The sequence below is a fragment of the Cyanistes caeruleus genome, chromosome 2, assembly GCF_971803275.1.
Source record: "Cyanistes caeruleus chromosome 2, bCyaCae1.hap1.1, whole genome shotgun sequence".
Lineage (NCBI taxonomy): Eukaryota > Metazoa > Chordata > Aves > Passeriformes > Paridae > Cyanistes > Cyanistes caeruleus.
In genome coordinates, this window is record NC_141702.1 from 55244714 (window position 1) to 55267570 (window position 22857).

The 22857-nt window shown below is 38.9% G+C and overlaps 1 protein-coding gene across 1 annotated transcript in view; it reads right to left on the minus strand.

Moving 5' to 3' along the window:
- Positions 1–22857, minus strand: part of MOXD1 (monooxygenase DBH like 1) — a 50587-nt gene that overhangs the window by 20286 nt on the left and 7444 nt on the right. Inside the window, exons 2-4 of the mRNA XM_023924621.2 lie at positions 16850–16996; positions 15260–15427; positions 14822–14905 (exon numbers count right to left, since the gene is read on the minus strand). Of these exons, the coding sequence (XP_023780389.2) occupies positions 14822–14905; positions 15260–15427; positions 16850–16996 (399 nt within the window). The remainder of the gene's footprint in view (positions 1–14821; positions 14906–15259; positions 15428–16849; positions 16997–22857) is intronic.

The following is a 22857-nucleotide window of genomic DNA, read 5'->3' on the forward strand; positions in this document are numbered from 1 at the left end:
TGCTGTCCTATTTACTCAGCTATTGGTCATTTTAGCTTATATAACAATAGAATAGATTGGTTATTTAGGCTGCCTCACACTTCCTCTCTGACTTTCCACAAAGAACATCTCTATAGATTACTGTACTCCAAGCCAAAAGACATTCCCAAACCTCATTTTTTTTTTCTCTCAAATAAACAAAATCTTGTTTTCTGGACAGCCTTACAAGTAAAGATGAACTGAGTTTCTCAAATAAGTGGCAAAAATCAGGAAATCGTTAATGCATTTAGAAGTGTACATAAGTAGCCCTAGGTGTAAAATTAGTTGCTAAAGCAGGTATCTGTAATTAGATATCTAGATCAGGGTGGCTGGTTTACCAGAGTACTTGTAGACTCAATAAATAATGACATACAATTTTCAGAGCCCTACTCCTCCTGGTCTCCAGTCACAATGATGGGGGACCAGCCCTGAAGAGTCACCATGACCGTTTTCTTAATTTGTGCAACTTTTAGGATACTTATGGAAAGAAAATAATTTGAAGTGGCACACCAAGGCAGAGGAGTGAAATATACACATAAAAAGTGAAAAAAACAGGCACAGTACATAATAGCCATTAAACTCTGCAGATTTAAGTGGATAGCTAATTTTTATTTGGATTCTTATTTATGCACAGCCTTGTTAGCTCTGGTCTCTTACCACAAGGGGACTCTTAAAATGACACTCTGAGCCAAGCAGTAAGATAAGCAATAATTGGGTAATTTAGATGGGTTATATTGAAAATGGGAATCCACCTTTCTTTTCATTAATTATGAGGAAACCTGTGACTTTGAAATGTATGTCCTTCCTCTGTCCTCACCACTTCCTACCAACCTCTTATTAGCCAAAGAAGCAAAGAAAGAAACTGGAAGAAGACTAAAAAGGAATATGCATATAACTACCTATCTTCCCCGTTATACCTCATTCTTTGAGGCTCATCTGTGGAATTTTCACTGTTGCTGACATGCAAGGAAGACCCAGCTGTCAGGGTTCATCTCTTTGCCATCTTGTGAATAAGCCTGCAGAGATACTGCACCACCGGGCACCTCGGTGACTTCTTCCCCTGCAGGCAAAGTGCATTTTCTGCTTGACATTTCCTAAGTGCCAGAGGCATGGAGAACAAAAGCCCTACATCCATCCTACATAAAAATGCCCAAAGTGTCTGGGATATTGCAAAACATAAGTGCATGCAACAAAGCACAACCTCTCCTGTTTTTCATGAAACCTGCAGGAAGATGAACACAGTTTATTATTCATGATCATCTGCCTTACGCTTCTTCCTCTCCACCCTTCTTGAAAGCTTGGCCAGAAAGTCTTTCAAACTAAGCACACTAACAATACATGAACCTGGCTCCCACTGACAGAGGAAAAAAAAAAAATAGATGTACTACAAACCCCCAGCACCTCAAATCAGGGCTCCCAAGGAAGGAGGTATTTAAAATATATCACAAGTGAAGGCACTGACTTCTGCATCCAAAAGTGTGGGTTACAGTCATGGTGCTTGGTTTGTACTCATCAGCCAGGAGGATGAGAGGGTTTTACAGAGCTCCCTTCATGGTGCAGAATCTCTTAGGACTTGTGAAAATACTAACTTTCAAAAAATATAAAATAAGAAATTTTCTAGTCATTCTAATGTTAAACCAGATCACATGCAAGCTGTTCACCTCTCATTTTAACAGAAGCCCTATTTTAGCCAACAGGCTGAAATGTGAACAAAGAAAATGTTTATATCTGCCAGGGCCAGCTTACTCATCCTCAATTTTTCTTCCTCTCTTCTCTGTTTCCTATTATCACTTTAACTATTGCACAATCTGAACTTTGTCATATGTTTTGGGATTTTTTTCCCTTATAAAAGAAGCCAAAATTTTAACATAACAGTGCCTTGCATCTCAAGCTGATGATAAGCAGGGTCAAGATACTAATGTGTTATGTATAAACAGCAGGAAAATAAAACAACTCCAGTGGTCCAAGAAGTTACATTTCCTACAAGTTAAAAACATCTCCAGAAACCTCGAAGTCTTTCCTGTTCTTCTACCTTTTTATTTGTTCTGATTTCTTTGATGGTAACAAACATGGTTTGCTCTTTATGCCAGCTTGTGAAAATGATGAAAGTTATTCAAATATATCCATAGTATCACCACAGTGTCCCTATTTTGAAAATGTGGCCCACCAAATGTCAGAAAACAAAAACCTGACTTTATATATAGAAACAGCAACAGGTTTCTGATTTGTTTGCAGCCATGTTTCTACACTAAAATGTCAAAGAAAATAATGATTTATTTTTTTCTGGCTCAAACAGGTAGTTCCAAATTAATCTCATATTTTAAAGACACAGTATATTGCCATGCAAATTATTCTGGATACGGCTGCAGCCTTGTACAACACCTCATATAGGTAGACAGTGGTGACACAGGGAAGAAAATTTAATTCTTTAGTCTCAAAATGGAGAGTAAAAATTTGATTTTTATACTAGCACTGCTACACCCAGGAGAGTTTCTAGTCTGTGATTGGTTAATTCATTTATATGAACTTGCTCTGCCTCTGATTAACTCAGAGCAAAAAGCAATGGCTGTGAAACTGAGTGCTGGCTGAGTTCACTTGAAAACTTTTGCAGAAGACCAAGTTATAGGGTGCTTGCTTTCTGTACTCCTCATCAGAAAGGATTACTGATTACTTTGGTCTTTGTACTTCTTTTGAAAATGTATACCAAGCACACATATTAAAAAATTATATGACTTAGAAAACTTTCTCAAAGGGTGACATGATTTCTTCTCATTAGAATTCATCAATATTTTTTCTGAGTTTTTTTAAAGTGTAATTGTGAAATGACAAAGTATTTATCTAAAACATCACTTTTAGGGTTTTAGATTTTTCTTCAGAAAAGCAAATACTTCAAATGTTTGGCTTTATAAAGTTGGGCCTTTTTTAAAAAAAAACAACTTATGTATTCCAGAAAAAAACTGTCAGTAATATGGCTTTATTTTCCCATAAATATTCTGAAAGAAAACCACCATACATTTTCTGCCTAACACTGCTTCCTGCACGAAGCCCAGAGGTGCGCTGAGCTAAAACAAGAGCTGGAAACACTTCCCTAAGCTGGGGTAGATGTTGAAGTCCATGACTCCAGGGCGGACCAGGATTTTAACACTAACAACCAAACAGCTATCTCATGTTACTAGAAGAGCCTGCCTATGCCAGTGTCACATCTGGGACACAAATCTGCTGCAGACCTTCAGCCCAGAGTAAAGGCATTCTGGGGTCAGGCAAGGACCACCTTCCCCATGCCTCTGTCAGAAGGCATTAAATTAATGCCACAGAACAGTTAGAGCTGAAAGAGACACTTCCAGCGCCCAGCTGGCTGCAGTCTAGCGTGGACTAGCTGCTGTAATCTTTGCTGAGATCATCTGCACGTACACAGCTTATTGCTCATTCCTGTTTTTTGTACAATCAGATCTGTGCAATCACTGTACAATCCAGATCCTAAATCCAGTCATCACCTCTAACAAATCCCTTTAAATCATTCCCTATTCCAAGTGCTTCTCAGTCCACACTGTGCCACTTAGAAAGGCGTATGTTCTAGTGAGTTAATTGCACGAGGTAGAGCAAAGCCACTGTTTCTGGCTCCCTCATGGTCATCAAGGATGATTATGCCTGAGATACAACAAGGAGCATTACTGCTGAACTTGAATTACCTTCAAAGGTAAAAATGTTAACTCAAATTATTCTCATACACATTTTTCATACCTTCCAGCTGGAGAAAAATATAACCAGAGCATTTAGTGACAGCTCTTGATTTTTGTATTTAAATAAAAACAGGGATGTAGACAAGAAACAAGAAACTGGCAACAGAAACCATGCCCAGCCCTAATCTCATAATGTGATTAAGTAAGGTTTCCTTGGAGGATGGAAATTTTCCAGACTGAAACTTCCATGCTATTTAAGGCACTGGAATTTGTGTGATTTGTACTTAATATGTGTGGAGGGTTTGTTTTTCCCCTAAGTGAGATTCAAATACCACACATAATTTTAATTTTAAATACCAATGTTATCTGATTGATTGATTAATTTAAGCTGTATTGTTGGCATTTGGTCTTAACTGGTTTTGTGTATTCTTTTAAATGTAGAACAAAAATTCTAACATCACTGAGGAGGGAAGGTCCTTACTACATGGATGGAAAATAGTATTCATAGCACAGATATTTCCTGTTCTTGGTGTTAAAAAAGGATCTGTTTACTCTGTGACTGTGTTGTTCAATGAAGGCTCTTATACAGGTTTTATTGGTATACAGCATTAAGAAGTAATTACCATACCTCTGTTTTAAGGTTTAGAATTTTTATTGGAAAAGAATACGTACTTTCAGATAAAATTTAACTGTTGCTGTGCTTTTAGCTTGAAGAGAAGGCTATATAACTAAATTTACATAAATTCTTCTATCCCCATGTAGTGCTACTAATAATTATACTGTACATTCAGAATTTCTGCAGGTCACTCTGCCAAACAAATATTTTAATTAAGAAAGAGGAATCAAAAAACATAATACACAATAAAACCAAACATTTAAAAACAAGAGTTAGAGATGTGTTATGTACCTCTTGTTCTCTCTGCCATCAAGCCCATTCTTAAGTTCTAATTCCTAATTAATTACCTGGAACTCTGCCACTTATAAGGAGTTTCAGACTTTAAAGACTTAGAGTAATTTAGACTAAATCCAAAAGATGTATACCTCAAAGAAATACCAATAAAACATTGTTTCTGCCTGACGTATGTCTGAAGATTTAAGATAATGCATTTAGTAATAGTTAAAAAGTATAACCCTGAGGAGCAATCTCATAAAAAGCTCAGGTCAAGCAAAAACTTGTTTCATTTGGTGAATGCATCCTAGCAGTACACTCATTGTACTCCTAACCAGCAGAGCCACTGGCAGTGGTTGCGGTCTTCAGGATGGCCATAGTCTCTCAGCACAGCTGACACGCTTCAAGCAGAATTAATTGGCAATTAATCATGTGCATCATTACTTCCTTATGAAAACAATATCATAATAAAGTAATATGTAACCAAATATGTTTGAGGTCTAAGGCCAAAATGGGTAGCCAATAAAGAGTTTGTATTTATTAAAGAGGAACGTGTAATTTGAATAGTGTAAATAACAAAGTCAGTGAAAGTACTCCCATTTGTTGGAATCACCATTCCAACATGGAATGGAATCACCATTCTTGCACAGCAATGTCTATTTCTTTGTGGCTGCAATGGAAGAGGTTTTAATTCTACTGTAGAACTGCAAAGCAATCCCCTCGATCATGCAGCTAAATAATATTACACTTTTTCTCCTCCCTGCCTGGGAGTGAGCACGCAGCTCTGCCTGAAGACAGAACATATGAGAATTGACAGCGTGTCCCTTTCTTGTTTTGCACATACAGAAGTACACTACCAGGAAACATGTTTTCTGAAAATGACATGCTGACTTCTGAGGGGCTACCAAAAGGGACCTTAGGTGAGAAAGACCTTAGGCATTCAGATACTGAGCTCCTAGAGGAGCCACCAACCTGCACACCCTGGCACCTTCAGTTGGAAGGAAAAGCAAGGGATAAAAAAGCACAAGGCTCATAATTTTGATATTATGATATTAGCCTCCAAAGCAACTCTCAAAAACTATTGCTCATAACCCTCTAAAAATTTTTATTTATATGGTTAATGTGCAAGAATAAGAGGGCTTGCAAAATAAATGCAGTTAAGTAATGATCACATTAATACTCACATTTTTTCTCATTTTCCACATTTTCTCACCCAGAATCAGATCCCGGTATATCCTTTTGCAAAACTTCATCACCCATCAACACATGCAGGAAGTCACACAACAAGGGCTATTATCAGATTACATGGCTCTTTTAAAGTCTGCGTTAAAACTATACCATAACAATTATCTAGAAACCAAAACTGTGATTGGCACTTCATAAAACAGACACAGTTTCAGTCCCAGCAACTTAAGACACAGCAATGGAAAGGTCACAGCAGTGCAGGAACCTGGGGAAAGGGGGTTGTGGTCAGTTCATCACACCTTGTTCCTCCCACCACTCAGGGAGACAAGTCTTTCTCCTGCTCCACTGTTGGGTCCCTGCCATGGGTGACAGTCCTCAAGCTTCTCCAATGTGAGTCCATCCCATGGACAGTTCTCCATAAACTGCTCCAATGTGGGTCACTTTTCCACAGGGTGCTGTCCTTCAGGCACAGCTTGCTCCAACATGGGTCCTCCACAGGGTGACAAGTCCTGCCAGGAAAGCTGCTCCAGTGTGGGCTCCTCTCTCCATGGGTCTGCAGGCTCCTGCCAGGACCCTGCTCCAGCATGATTCCCCAGGTTCACAGCCTCCTCTCAGACATCCAGCTGCTCCAGTGTGGGCTCCTCCACAGGCTGCAGGTGGATCCCTGCATCCCTGTGACCCTCCATGGGCTGCAGGGCCACAGCTGCCTCAGCATGGCCTGCGCCAGGGGCTGCAGGGAAACCTCAGCTCTGGTACCTGGAGCAGCTCCTGTCCCTCCTTCTTCACTGACCTTGGAGTCAATAGCTCTTCCTCTTGTGTTGTCACTCTGTTATTCACTGGCCACAATTACATCTGCACAATTACTCTTTTTTTTTCTTCTTCTTAGATCTGTTAAAACAGAGGTGTTCCCACGATTTCTGATTGGCCCAGCCTTGGCCAGCGGCACATCCATCCTGGAGCCACCTGGGATTGTCTCTGCTGGACATGGAGAAAAGCTTCTGGCAGCTTCTCACAGAAGCCACCCCTGCAGCCCCTCTGACACTAGAACATAACCATGCAAACCCAATACAGTCTGCTATCTGTGGACATGGTGCAGAGCTCTTCTCTGACCACTGTCTATTTTTCCACTGTTTCTAATGCGGAGTTTATGAATCTATGCTCTGTTCATAGCTGTGACTACCGTGCATTGCAAGTGAGAGCAAAGATGAAGAGAGTCATAATATAATTTTCTGAAAACTACTACCAGTAGCTGGGGTTGCGGATTAAAAGATTGGTACTGAAGAGAAATACTTCAGTTAGATCGGAATAGAAAGTTCTTCTCCACTTAATTATCATTGGAGCAATGTAATTTGCCTTATTGAAAATTTGTTTCAGATGCTGCTACAATGTGATTTGTCTGAATTAGAAGGCTGATCTTCAGAAACAATGCCAAGATGCTAGTAGGACCAAGCTAGGTTTGTTCTGTAATCCATCCACACAAGCCCCATCAAGAGATTTTACTACCTACGAGCCTGCTGTTCTGGTATTAGCACAAAAGATGCTTTGTAACTGCACATCTAAGGCCCAATGCTGCTCTGAAGAAGTGTTCTGTTGCCTGCTCTGATAAGAAGTGCTGAATGGTTGGCTGTGGACAACTTTCTTATTTTTTCTATGCATCACCTAGTCATAGGTTTACTTGAAAATCATATATAGAGCTAAGGATGAAGAAGAAAAAGTAAAAACATGGCCCAAGACAAAATAGCATTAATCAGTAGCAAAGGTCTCCTGAAGATTACCCCACAAATCCTCTCAGAATTGGGAGGTAAAACTCAGAGCTCTTCACAAAAATTGTACTTTCCCCTTTTCCATGCTTACTTTTGGTCACATTTTAAATTAAGACTGCTGTCATCTGACTTTCGTTTAACGAAAAAATCACACAGCACACATATTTTCCTATCACCTGCTGGCACAGTCAATACATTGCCATAATATTATTATGGCTTATTTTATTATTTATTTTGGCTTATTATTATGGTTATTTTTATTTAAAAATCAAAAATCAAAGAAAATTTATTAAATTAACTAGACATTCAACTCTGCTGATGACAAAAATGTAGTCAGTTATTTTTGCATGTTGAGTATGGAATAAATAATGCAGTAATAACTGCATAATTTAAGAATTCTTGTAGTGAAGATAGACAAGAGAAATGAAAGAAGACTACCACAAAATAAAAATATGTAAGAAATATAAAGTTTGGTAAGACAGTAAAATCTGTGCTCATACCTCATTTAACCTGTGGTCATAAAATGGAATAATACCTTAAACAATTTTGCATATGAAATAATTTAGCAGAATATGAGAGAATAATGTATTTCTGTTATTTCCTCAGACAGAGCTTGGGAAACTTTTAATTTTCAGCCTACTCAGTTGCATGAATCTTTAGCACTGCGAAGCCTTATGGGCCAATTCAGGCTTGCACTGAAGAGCCAGCCCTGCAGATCAAAGGGCAGATAGCTTACAAGCTCTGCAGCGTAAGATGCTTGTTTGGCTGCCAATCTAATTTACCGGGGCTGAAATTGCTTTGTAGGGGAATGCATGGGAAAATACAGAGCATTTGTTTATGTCAGGCTGCATGATGCAATTCACTAGAGTTATCACATTTAGCAAAATGTAAAAGTTCAGGCCAGAGAATAACAAGTCGTTACTGTCTGGTATCACTCAAGTTAAAAATCAGTGCCCTCATTTAGGTACTGCAGGCTACAAGCTGCCCTTCTGGCTTCCAATCAATCAGTCTCTTAAACTGGAGTCCCTTTGTATTTTCACACTGGGGTCTTTGGTATTACTAAAGCATTCCACTGTCAAAAAACAGAGTTACCCCTGGCAACAAGTTTTTTGCAGTTTTTTACTTCCTTATCAGTTTGCCCCAAAACAGAACATGAAGATTAACTGGCAGCTGCTGCTGTTCTAGTACAGGCCTTTCTTTAATTGAAAAGAGACTCCCTCTTCTAAGGAGATCAGCAATGGAAAACTTTAGTGCTGATATAAAAATATGCCTAATGTAACACTTCTCAACTAATGCTAAATAATTAAGTTTTATTCTGGTTATATGATTAGCCTGTTTCACTAGTCACATCATAAGCTTAGTGCAAAAAAATTACACAAAGCTGTGGTTGAGAAAAGATCATTTTTCCCCCAGGCAAATTAAAAAAAAAAAAGCATTATTTTGCAATTTTTGCTTTTCTCCCCTGACCTTTTTGGTTGGGATATGTCTCCCCTGATTCATTCATCTGAGAGTTACTTATCTAATACAGGCTGCTGGTCTGGGTTCTCTCATCCATCAGTGGAGAGAGAGATCAAACCACCCGCAGGATACTTGAGCTCATACATTTATGACAGCTCCTCTAGGATGATACAAACAGCCAGTTTTGCCACTGTAAGGTAAATTAAGCAGCTGCCTCAGAACAATAGATAAGTCAAGTTAGATGAGAGGAAGCTCATCTCTATGGCTGAAAAATTACTGTCTTTAATATGTTGCCAGAGTATCCATGAGTTGTACTGAAGAGTTACTGAATTTTGACCACACAGCTTAATCTCCAGTGTGGGGCTTCTTCCCCATTTCAGCAGAGCTAAACCTGCTCACACCATTCCCATAAGTAGGTTCAAATAATGCATGTGGAAGAACTTTATACAAGGACCAAAACTTCTGAGAGTTTACAAAATGCAACTAGTATCCTCCTTTCCAATCCCAAATGCCCTCTAAAACTGGGTGTCCTATTGAAAAAGTTCTCTTCCAGAACCAGAAATATTTTAAGCTCTTGGGCACAGCCATGTCACAGCATTTCTGTTGGCATTTCCTCTGACTATACTAGTTTTGAAACAACCTATTAAGTTTAGAACTAAGGAAAAATTAGCTATTCTTAGAGAAAAGACATGCAGATACAGCTAAGTGACTGTACTACCCAATCTTGGGGTTTCTTTTCACATAAAATGTTTTTCCCACTCTTGGCGTAAAATTCAATATTTGTCATGTTTTTGAGTAGGGGATTATTACTAATGAAGCTTGGGGAACTACTTTTCCTGAGGAAAACACAGTGTTTTTAAAAGAAACTAAGAAAACATAGGGGGGAAATTTACAGTGCTGGAACTAGCACAGGCATGCTATGCCAAAAAGCTTCACACAAATAGATTATGGCACGTCTGGCATGTAGGATATACATACCACTCTTTCACCATTATATACTATAAATTTGCAGTTTGCACACAGTATTAAACAATTTGTCAGGTGGAGAGGAAGACCACAGGTCTAGAGGATTCGCAGAAAATCTAGAGACAGTAGAAGAAACATTGTATCTTAAGGTCTTTTAATTGAAGCAAAAATACCAGTCAAGCACGTGGAAGACCTGATATAACTGTGAAGAGAAACTAATGAATCCTTAGCAGATGCAGTTATTTGAATAAGCAATACAGTTAAATTGAAGTGACAGAAGACATGGAGTACTGAAACCTAAACTAAAGCTAATAATAAAAGAGCTGCATCTGTAGAACCACAAGTAGAAAAAGCAGCTAAGAATAAGCTTTGAATATAAAGCAAGATGTGTATTTACTGAAACACTGGGAAGAACTTCTCATGAACATGAAACAAATTTTCACTTGCTTGCTGCTGGTAAACAGTTTCATGATGCCTGCTCACAATAAGGAAAAAATAAATTCAGAAAATAAGCAGAAAAATTAACTATCAGCAAATAGTCTTACAACTTGTTAAAATACAGAGATGTGTGTCAGCACACACATATCCACACACAGTGATAATTATGAAAATCAGACACCTCAACAATACAAAAATGACAAGATTTCAAAGATCTAGTCTGCTGCCACTGAATAATTTTTTTTTATTTTATTTTTTTTTTTTTTATTGAATGAGCGAAAAGAAAGAGATAAACCAGATAATTTACAAGGGGGAGGATGCTACAGAGACCCATTTTCAGGGTGTGCTTCCCAGGATGATCATCTCTGTCAGCCCTGCTTCCAGCCCTAGTGCAGTGGTGTCTCTGCCTGTGCGAGCTCTCCACACCCAGGGACCTGCCCTCAGCATGGCTTTAGCAGGGAGACAGAAATACTTTCATGCAGACAGTGGTGTGTGGACCTGTCTGTGTGTATGCTCTATCACTAGATCCCACTCTCCTTCCTTCTGAGAGCTCCTGCTGGAGGGGAGCTTTTTGCTGAGGAGCAGTTGGTGAAACCAGATAATTTTCTTTAGGAATGTCATTAAAAGGTACATTCAGGACCAGTCAGAATAATGACATTTACAGAGAACTGAAAATAATCCCAGCAAGACATAGTCTTACAGCCATCGCCAGAAAGTCTGGGATAATAAGTGCAATGCTTTTTTCTAAGAAACCTACTTCTGAGAAAACTCCCAGCTAACTTCTGCATGTGAGAAAAGTGAAAATGCCTTGGGTAGTGAGCCTGAGGCACACACCACTGCCTGAAGCTCAGAGCAGCAGAACAGGCCAATGAACACGTAGCTGCAGGAGTTTGCAGACAGGCAGCCATGTGCTCTCCCATGTGAAGAGCAGCCAAAGTCCACCACTCTGGGACCACTGCAGGGCCATCCTGCAAATACCTGATCTGAATGCCTGCTATTACCTTCAAGCATTCCCTTTCATCTGTTCTGCCTATATTATTTTCAAAATTTGCCTATTACACTTATAATTCATTCTGTTAATAGAAAATGCCCTGCGGGGAAATCTTCTAGAAGTTTAATAAATTTTCAGGGAGCCATAATTCAGCCAGGTAGGCAGTTTAAAGCTGAAGAGTGATGTAAACAATTAGAGCCACAAAACCAGCTTAGTGCCTGGTTTTGGCTGTTTACTGGACAACTATTGTCATTATTATGCACAGCTATTGAGAAACTGTCTTATTCTGTTTTATTTCTTAGCAGGCATGCTATTATGAGTTGCCTCTCCTGAAGTTCCTGGAGGCATTAGAAACAGAAAGCATTGTAGGGACATGTAGGAAGACACAATTTCTTCCCTGAGGAGAATGTTGCAAAAAATGTGAAACAAAAGATTTAACAGAGAAGTTCTAAACTTGGCTGTGTGCCCCCTTATTGCAGTGAAGATCTGTTCTCCATTGGTAAATGCAGCATAAAGAGAAATTACTTATCCATGTCCTTATTCTACCTATGAGATGAACAGAAGATTACAATCTTATCTCTTGCACAATTTACATATCATGTAGAGCAGCTTGATCAATGAAAATATGCTGTTTCCCATTCCTGTGATTCCCGGAAAGTAACATGAATATTATGTAAAGAAAAAGAAAATATCTAAGATGTTACATAATTTATCTTTGATTAATATTGAGAGCTCTTGCACTAGTTATTTCTTCATCTTGTGCAAACAGAAGAGACTAAAACACTACTGCAGGTGAACCCTAAAACCCAAGTGTTATCAGTTACCCAGCTGTGGCACTATTAAATTGTATTTACAAAACATATTTGTAAATACCTTAAATATATTCTGGCTCAAAGCATAATATTTTTTTAAATAATGCATCTTCGATAGGCATTAAAAAATCCTTTTAAATTCAGAATCTGAATTCAGAATCTGGTATTTCTTAACAAGAGACAATTAAAAGTTTTGACATCTACCTTTAATGACAGGTCTCATTTTTTTGTTTCCTTCATTAAAACATCATGCTTTCCTGATGAAACTGATATTTAAAAAGTACTTTATAATAAAGTGCTCAGAGCAATTTTCAAGAGGAAGAAATGATAGAGAACAGTGGAACGTAGGAAAAAAATTCCAGTTGTGGCTGTTGCATCTACTTGAGACCTCAGACCACCAGCAGATTTACCCATCAGTGCAGCTAAACACACACTGTTGATGGCACACACAGTCCAGCAAGTGCCAAACTGAGCAGTTCAGCGCTCCACAAAATCACACAGGAGAACAGAAATGGCCAAAGCCAGCTCACATCTACTCCACTGTAGTAGACTCAATTACGCCACAGACAAATCTGTACCATGTCTACACCTTCTTTTTCTGTCTGTAAAAGTAAGACGTGGAAGTTTGTGTGAAAACCATGCTACAGAAAGAATCCAGAATCAACATCTATGTAAGTATTTAACTAACCCAGAGAGTTTGATCAGGCCAAAGAGTTCATCCACCCTCCCCTTTGTGAAACTCAAGCTCTGTTTGCACAGCTAATATCTTCCCCAGTAACCATAAGCCCCATCCTTTGTGTATGAGTAGGCTTTAGGAAATGTTTAATCAGTTTGCAAGAGCACATAGATACAATTCCACAACAACCCTCTATGTGGCATCTAAAAACATCACTTAAAGGAAAATTTAAGTCGTGCCCCTGAAAAGAAAGGCTAAGGAAGTGTTTCTACTTAAATCTACTCTCTTTCTGTATTCATTTTTCTCTCAGTAAAAATTTTTAAACAACAATATGAAATTTTCTTGCTTTTCTGAAGATGGAAAAATCACTGAGGATTCTACTCCAATTTTTAACTTTATAAAAAATATGCTGATTTGAAAATAAAATTTCTAAAACTTCAATATTCTTTATCCATTATTGTACGGATAAAGAATATAAAATTATTCTGAAAAATTAGCCAGTGTATTTCTGAGCTAAAATCTTGTTTTAGCTTCAACCAAACACTAGTTTTTTAAAGACTGTGCAACTATATGTGCAGTCATGCAAAGCATTTATAAAATAAATTCAGAAATTATGAACAATGAATACTTCTAGGGAACTTTTTAGCAGAACAGCAAGAATCTACAACTTTCACCAAATTTAACATGGAAAGTTTGATTATGATACTGCCATTTTGAAGGTCTCTCACTTGAAAGCAGAAAACTAGGGATCCTGACATACATATTGTAACACAAGCAAATTCTCCATTTCACACAGTGAAAGTACCTGTCACAAATTTCAAATGTGATTAAAGATCAAGTACCCAAAGGCATAAATTTGGGCCTTGCAATTTTTCATTCTGATAAACTGCAGAAACACACAGTATTTCAGAGTAACCATAGGTATTTATATATACAGACATTATATATACATATAGACATTGAGATCACATGTTAAAGTTCTCTGAATTAATTTAAAATTTCAGTATTACTGAATGCACTGACGAAATATGACTGACAATTGTAACAAAAAAAAAAGAAACAGAATTCTACACTTAATGCATTTGTGGGTTCAAAGAAAGATAAAAATGAGGGCCAGAACTATCTCACTGTGCTATCTTCAGCACATTAGAAAAATAAGAATTTGTTGGTTTATAAGGTCTCCAGTATATTGTTTTTGGGGAGAAATGTGAGAAACATTTTTCCCTTAGCACTCTTAAGCTTTCAATTTATAATAGAAAAGTTATAAAATGCATTATAGGAAAACATGTTCATGCATGTGGGTTTTCAAATCACCTAGGGTCCTGCTGCGCCTTGCATGAATGTTTATTCAAACATTTTCATTATTTTTAAAATAAACTACAATGTTAATCTCTTTTTTAAATAATATTTAGGTTTTTAATTGCTGAAAATATTGGTGTGTGTTCCTATGTGATGTAACCTGGCTCCACATTGATCATCACAAGAAAGGTGACAGGAATCAAATAAGAACCTGGCCCTTTATTTGAACTAACATCACCATTTAATTATTTTTTTTTAGTTTAAAATTACTATTTGTTGAAAGAAATTCATTAAATTCCTATATAAAAGTAGAAACTTGATGTAACATGCTTTTAGGCAATTTCCTTGCCAGAAATATTTACAGACAGAAATAATTTTCAACCTCATTTTCCTAAGGGAGAAAGGATGAAGGAAAAAGGAACTGCAAAAGAGAGGGTCTGTCACTGTGCCTCACAGTTGTCAGGGCACACCTGAGCCAGGTTCTGGGCACACATACACAAACACTTGATCCATATCTGTGAATACTGACAAGAGGTCCTGGTTTCCCTTCAGTTAGCAGTGAAAAAAACTTCAAAAGTGCAAGAACTGATTTGAAGTGTAATTATTATCTAAATTCCTCCAGATTTTCTGAGTCTGAATCACTCACCTTTGTCACATGATGCTTTTCATGCTGTACAGGAATCTTAAACATTTGGCACCAATATGTTGTGTCCTTGTCTGGTACAGGCACCTGTCTTAATAAAAAGGGCAAGAACACAGTAGTATCATAGAATCACAGAATGGTTTGGGTTGGAAGGGACCTTAGAAATCATCCAGTTCCAATCCTCTTGCTTTGGGCACGGACACCTCCCACCAGACCAGGTTGCTCAAAGCCCCATCCCTTGAAAACTTCCATGGATGAGGCATCCACAGCCTCTCTGGGCAGAGTGTTTCAATGCCTCATCAACCTCATAGCGAAGAATTCCTTCCCTATATTCCTTCCCTATCTGTACATAAAAGTCACACTACCCATTATGGAAGTCCAAGGCTTTGGCTACCACCTTACTCCCATCTCCACAGAAACCCACAACACGGAGTGACTCACGTCTTTGTTTGTCAAGTCAAAGTATGGCAAAGAGGCAGATGAGACTTCCTCTCTCTCAGGGTTCAGCAAACGCAGACTCTTTGTACCACGATTAGATCCATGGTAATTTTTACCTGCTTCTCCCATATCTTTGTGGTGGTAGGCCCATATTACCCGCACTGTGCTCTCCTGAAAAAACAAAGCAAAATGTCCACAAGGGATAGGAGCAACATCTTCCTTACACAGTTCCTGTAATTCCTACAATAGCTGTGACATCAGTGTATTTAAACAATGTATTCCAGAAGAGCAGTCATCTACCTGCACAATTTGACCTTTGAAATAAATAATGGTTTATACTCAATAGTTTAATTTGAAATACAGAGAAATTAAATTGTTCTCTGATAGATTCCTTACTTATGTTGTGAACTGAAATCATATCTTCAAATGGCAATGACTCATAAAGGAGTAACCAACTAAATACATTACAAACATTTTTCTAGAGATGTTACTTATTTGATCAGCAATGAGAATGTCTCCCCCCCCAAACATTTTCCAGGCTCAGGTCTGTGAAGATGTAAATACCTTCAGTGAATTGCTGCCCTTCGATGGAATGGAAAATTGACATTCAATTATAGAACAGATTTACGTCTTAAAAATCAATCTACAGCCACTGCACAGATCAGTTCTCTGTAAACCATTCTCAGATTACAATAATGACCCTTGAGACAAAGTGCTATAATAAATCCTGAAGTGTCTCAAAATACTAAATTATACTGAGAATTTGGAGCAGGTGTGCAAACCAGAGATCCACTGACTGCCTGGAAAACTGGTGGTTTATACAGGTGGAGTTTGCTTCCTGCATTTTCAGCCTCTCTTGTTGCTATAATTGCATATATTGTAAAAACACAGACAATGAATATAGTGTTTTACTCCTATAGTAATGCTTCCAAAAGAAGCAGTAAACAAGCCAAAGCATAGAAAGCCTTGCAAATCTCTCTAACCTATCTGTCATTTTCAATACCGAAGTCATCAGCTTCATGTAATTTAAAATTATGCTTAGGAAATAGCACAGCAATCCCTAGGGCAACAGAAGAATTTACCATGAAAATTATTTTACCATGGAAAGTTTTACCATAATTTTTTCTCACTTTTAGTTTTAAATAAAGAAATAAAACAAACAGAATCTCTAAACATATCTTCTCCAATTTTCTTTAAAAATCTGTTTCCAAGATAAATTACAAGTTAGTGCAGAATCTTAAAAGTATTTCTCAATTGGGCCTCACTTGAATGGTTTTAACAACCATATGGGCATATGGGACTTGATGGCCCAGAGGTATCTATTTCAGTCCTATGTACACTTGTTAGAAATTACAGAACATAATGAATTAAAGTAGAAGAACAAAGAAAGCTGAAATTTAAACATAATAGTTTAATAAAACTAGCACAAATATTTTACCTGGTTAATTTGAGCAAACAGGTATTTTGGAAAGTGAATTTCTCTAATTCTGTCCTTTTACTAAAAAGAGATTTTAATTACCAGCTTAATAACCACATATACATTTATCTGGTGTTAATTACTTCATCCGTCTACATATAGTCAGAGACTCTTACCGTTATGCTCTTGTCATTTGTGTCACAAGTGTGCAGCTCTCTGCTAAAAGCCAGTATTGTATGTGTACTGTTTTCCATGGCATATTCGAGATGGTAATCCTGTTGAGGGTCCTTTTTTAGTACTCTATTTTCATCTGTAAAATAATCCTATTATAAAAGAAAGGTGGCCCATTATTAAAATCTAATATTAAAAATGAAACTCCATGTCCGCTACTGAAGCCTTTTTCAAAACATGTAAAATTCTGCAATGTCAGTTTTGAATCAAACAATAAATTTGAAGTGACACTGAACTATTTTTTATACAAAATCTCCAAGAAAGAAATCCTCCTCGATAAAGAATAAAGAATAAAGCATAAAGAATGCCTTAAGTAATTTTAGCAACATGCTCCCTGTATGTAACTGCAGAAATAAAGGTTGGATCCAGCAACCAAAAAGCTTTATTTATCATAACTGGGATAACATGAACTCCAGGAGAAATTACACAGAAAATGAAATTCACTTAGTATTTGCACCAACAATAGTGTCGCTCCTTTTTTCCACAACTTCTCCTGTTTTTTTCTTTCCCACAAAAAACAAACCTCTTGAATGAACATTGACTGGAACCAGAAACCCTAGGGCTTAACTAGCACGAAAAGTGCTCATTTCATACAAAAGCTGCTGGGATTAGGTTGAGGTTTTGGAAGAGGCAAGGGAGCTGTTTGTAAGAAAGATGCTTCCCATCCAGGGCTCTGCAGAGGCCCTGCACAAAGGAGTAGCATGGCAGCAACATCAGGTCATTAACCTCCTCACCCCGGATTCCTGCAGCCCTGTGCAGCTGGGACCCATCACTCCCTCTCCTCCCACCCTGGCCACCTAGGAAGGGCTGGCCGCTCACTGCCTCAGATGTACCTCCTCTGGTCACCCTCCTTTGAGTTTTGGGCTGTTTCTGCCTGGTTTGGGGTGGGGAAGGGTCTTTTAACTAACCAATGTATTTGTCATGCCAAACAGGCTACTGGCAGACACCATTAATTGTGTGATTTCTTTGCAAAATACTGCAGCACTGTCTGGTCCCGGCAGGCATTTATTTTTGTAGTTGTTTGGACCTCTGTTCACTTTTGGGGAGATTTCTAGCTTTCCCCTTTCATTAACGTTGAGGTAACCAATCTGAAAAACAGTAAAAAGTTATGCCCAAGTATTTTGATACCAGTAAAAAATAAATGAAATTTCATTAGTTCAGTAAAGGGTCATTTAGGAGCTGTAATCTTAAACTTAATTCCACCCTAGAAATCTGTGTGTGGGCAAGACACCAGAGAGTTCTTCTTTTCTTGTCACCACCTCTTACAATGACAAATGATTAAGTACATACATGAGAGAATAGGCAAATGGAAAAATAATCACTAAGAAGAGCAAAACAAAGGCCTGGGACCTGAAATAAAGTGAACTGATGAGTTGTATTTGTTTAGAGAAATAACTTGGATTTGCTGTTTTCCAGACAGAAATAATAAGACTTGTTTTGTGACGGTTCTTTGAAGATACATGGGATCAAAACACTCCATTTTAGCCCTGCATCAGAACTTGGAAAGAGGCAGTGTGTTGCCTATACACAATACCATTCCTGCTTCAAAAACGCTCTTCTGTGGAATCTCTGCTTCCATCTTTAAGTTAGTGTTTGTCAAGACAAGAAATGTAACCTTGTGAACAGCAGGTTTTTTTGAAGTGCTTAAATGTTACCTTAAATTGGAGGAAGACATTCTTAGTGAAAGCACCCACACTTTGAAATATTGAGGAATACAAATTCAAGAGCAGTTTTTGCTCATGTGAACCAACTCAAAATCTCTGCCTGAAACCCCTGTGAAGGAAAGCTGAGAAACGTGAAGAAAAGGCATGCATACTCAAATGTTCTGTGGTGAGCTTCACCATTTCATCACAAGCATAGAGGACACAGCTCTAACCAGAAGAAAAAAACCCCTTGTGATATAGTCCTGATTTCCACAAGCCTGAGGCAAGAATGCAAAAATAACACAAAGTTGTTCTGTAATTAAGGTATAAGCTCAGATATGCCTTGATAACGTGGCAGCATAATTATCCCACTCACCTGGAGGACAGTCAAAGACAGGTCACATCTCTGGCTCACCACGAGGGACTCAATTTGTGGCTGCTGGCAAATGCTTTGGGGAAGGTGGCCCCAAAGCCCAGGCCCCCAGAGAGGACAGGCTGCTCCCCGTGGGATGAGAGCTGTATTGGGCACCCACACTGCTGCTGCTCAGGCACTGACTGCCCACCCCTGCTGTCAAAAATGAACAGAACCTTGCTACCTTCAGTGATTTCACCTGAAATTATTTTGTGGCTGGATGTACCTAATGCTATTTTCACTTCCTTTGTTGAAAATAATCCAGATGTTCATCATAAAAATAAAATCAAATACTGTCACACAAAAAAACCCAAAAAGATGTTCATCATAAAAATAAAATCAAATACTGTCACACAAAAAAACCCAAAAAACCAAAAAAGACCACAAACACCCAAAACAAAAAACAACAACAGCAACCAACCAGAAAAAAAAAAACAAACCCTGAACAACTCAAAATTTGATTGCTCAGCTTCTCACATGAAAACAGTTTGTTTTCTTCTTTTAAAGCAAAATAATGCCACATTGTCCAGGAACTACATGAATCTCTGTTTACACAGAAGATTTTAAGTCAAACTATGTAGACTTGCCCAATTTACTCATCAATGCTTAAAAGCCTTTAAGATGTGTTTGTGTACAAAAGAGAACGAACAAAAGGGTTTTAAAAATTTTGACAGTGACAATCTGTGATACCACATCTTTTTCAATCTGGAAAAATCTGCAATCGGGAAAAGTAAAAAAAAAATAGATCTATCTATGTAGATACGTGTCGGTACTTTATACATATTCTATGCTTCATTTCAGAATAGAAAAATAAAAATAAAGTCCTGCTGACAAAAGTCCTTGTGCAAATGCAATCAAAACCATCACATTTGGACTGCCTACACTCCACTCTTTTTTCTAGTCAGAGGAGAAGGCTATGTATCTCTGAAGGTCTTTGTAAAGTGGCAGGGCAGTGGATGGATATATCAGAGGCCAGAGAGGGTAAGGTGGGAATTTGGGCTTCAGCTAAACTAAGGAAACATAAATTTAATTTGAAACTCTCTCAGGTCCATACTACTGTAACAAAGAGCTCATCCAAATTCACAAGTTTCACTTATTTAATTCTGCAAAGAAAGAAGTGGGATGTTTTAATCCACAGCATCACAGTGCTTTGATATCTATCACAGATCGTTCTAAAATGAGCTTCGTACTGGAACAGTTTATTCTTCCCAACAAGCAGGAAAAGGCTCTAACATGGTACAATCTCTTTTTGCACAAATCTGGTTTTGCCACTCCACACAGTTAGCTAGAAAACCTGTGCCTTTTGTAGGGTAGACTATACTGATAAAAGTCCCCTGAATTTCATGGAGTCCTGTTGGGAATTACGTTTCTTTTCTTCTGTTCCTTTTTACCCATAGAATTTTTCCCCTTAAGTTGCTAGGAAACATTAACAACTGGGAACTTAAGAAAACAGAACTGGTGGCCAAGCTCAGGGGAGGAGGGCATGTAGTTGCACTTCTCTTACTGGGGAGTTTCTCTCTAAAGGCAGAGATACCACAGGACTGGGCAGGTAAAGGATGGGGCTGGGGCAGCTGTGGGCTCTCTGCTGGCTTCAGAGGAGGACGGTCCGAGATGATGCTTGGGGAAGGGAATTTGCTTCTGCTGCCAGAGCCCAGCCCGGTCCTGCTTCTTCTGCTGTGGGGTGAGCCTCTGCTCGTGAGAGCAGCCGCTCACTGGGACCTTATTAACACCCACCTCTCTAAAAGAGGGACATATCACCATCTGCCCCTGTGCCCAGGAATCCTGCGCTCACCTTTCCCTGCCCTGCTGGGAGCCAGGCTGCCACTATCCCGCCCCCACTGCTTCTTCGGTGCTGCTCCGAGCTTCTGCTGCACCGTAACCCTGCACCCCCTGCCTGCTGAGACATCCTGCCGTTTCCGTAAGTGCTGCTGGAACACCAGGACCGGCTGTCCCAGGGGGTTTTGTGCAGCAAAGCCTCTCTCCCATCTCCCATCCCTTCCTGTCTGGGCCGAGCCGCCATTACCGCATGTGGGCCCAGCCCGCGCCACAGCGCCCCCTGCCGGCCCGGCGGAATCCCCGCCCAGCCCGGAGCCACGAGCGCCCCCTGGCGGCCGTGCCCGAAGCTGCAGTGAGGGGAGAGCGGCCCGGAGGGGTCACTGGGGCCTGCTCTGCTTGGTGTGAGTGCCAGAGCTGCTGCTGTCTGCATTATTGTACACACCAGTAAAGAACTGCTGTTCCCATATCTTTGTCCGAGAGTCCCTTAATTTCAAAATTATAATAATTTGGAGGGAGGGGTTTTACATTTTCCATTCCAAGGGAGCCTCCTGCCTTAGCAGACACCTGTCTTTCAAACCAAGACAAGTCCCAACAGATCTACAATAATCCTCAAGTCCTGAGAGCTGGATTTCTGAAATGCTCACATGTGTGTGGATAAATCCACAATATGGATTTATGTACTGATTCAGTACTTGCACCCAGATTCTCCAGTTTCTTATATACAAAAAATAGATATCATATGTTTAATGAAGAGAAATTTTTCAGATTACATATCAGCTTTACCAAAGTATAATAATTTGTGAAAGAGAAGGGTGAAGTGACTATATTTTTCTAGCATTAATATCTTTGGTTATTTAAAGACTAAATGTTTAAAAAAGCTCCAGAAGTGTTACTGGTCATACTGCATGATAATAAAGATGTCTATTTCAGGATTTACTTATGTAAATTACTTACATGTGAAACATTTACATTTTGTACTCTCTTTGATAATATTGCATAAAATCGCATATTGAACTCTGGACTAAGTTGTGCAGTCCATCAAATAATTAAGTATCTCCTTCCTCACATTACCTAAAAGTTGAAACAACATATGGAAAATGAAAAATTTTTATGACATTACAAGATGTTTTATGGTCTTTTCCAGATGTGAGGCAGATCATGTTATACTGTTTTTCAGATCCCATTAGCCTCTCTCCTTCTTAAAAAAATATTTTGTGGTATATATGGTTTCTGATTTCTGTTTCACAAAAGTCAGGAAGAGTAATTTCTTAAGGATGTGAAAAGATGCTGGTTTCTCCTTTGAGAATGCAAGCACAGCTGCAGAGGGAAGCCTGACCCCAAAAGCCCTACCAGCTGTCCTCACAGACTAAAACAGGTGTTTATGGGACTCCCTCCCCAGACCTTTACAATGTACAAGATTGTTTTGTTTATGATATCCATTTCCTGTCCTAAATTATATATATCCCCTTTCCTAACCTCAAGGAACATAAAATAATTCTCAGATTGTGGCCCCATCCAGCAATCGCCTTGTGGGATCAGCTTGCGAGAAACTCAGTCACCCCAATTTATGTGTGCTGCCCTTTGCTAACTGGGCCATCACTGCTGTTCCAGCAGCAGTCTAACACTTAAAAATGAAAAAAGGGACAAGTCAGGAATGGGAAATGACAGTAGAACAAGCTGTGTTTCAACTTGCCCTCCTTGATGTTCTATGGCCAACCCACAATGTTGAAACATCCCTGTCCTGGCTTAGGGCAAATTTGGGAGGAAACTTCCAAAGAGGTTCCTCTAAAAAGCAGATTCAAGTGGCCCCTCCCCCAACTGGTTTGGGAAAAGATTTCCTTGGAAAAAAGTGGGAAAAAATGGTTTATTTAACAAACAGAGTATTCACAAGCATAAAAAAATTGAATAATATTAAACAATAAAATGTTTAATGTCGCTGTTCTAAAGAGATGCAAGTTCAGAAAGTCCTTGTCATGGGGTGTAGCTCAGCTCACCCAATCTCTTATCACTCCCTCTGGCACTGGAATGCTTCTCAGCTTCTCAGGCCCTGGTGGGCTACAGGTGTGAGCTCCCAGTGCTCTGGGTTTTCAGTCCAGAGCAGGGCTGATCAGTTCCAGTAAAA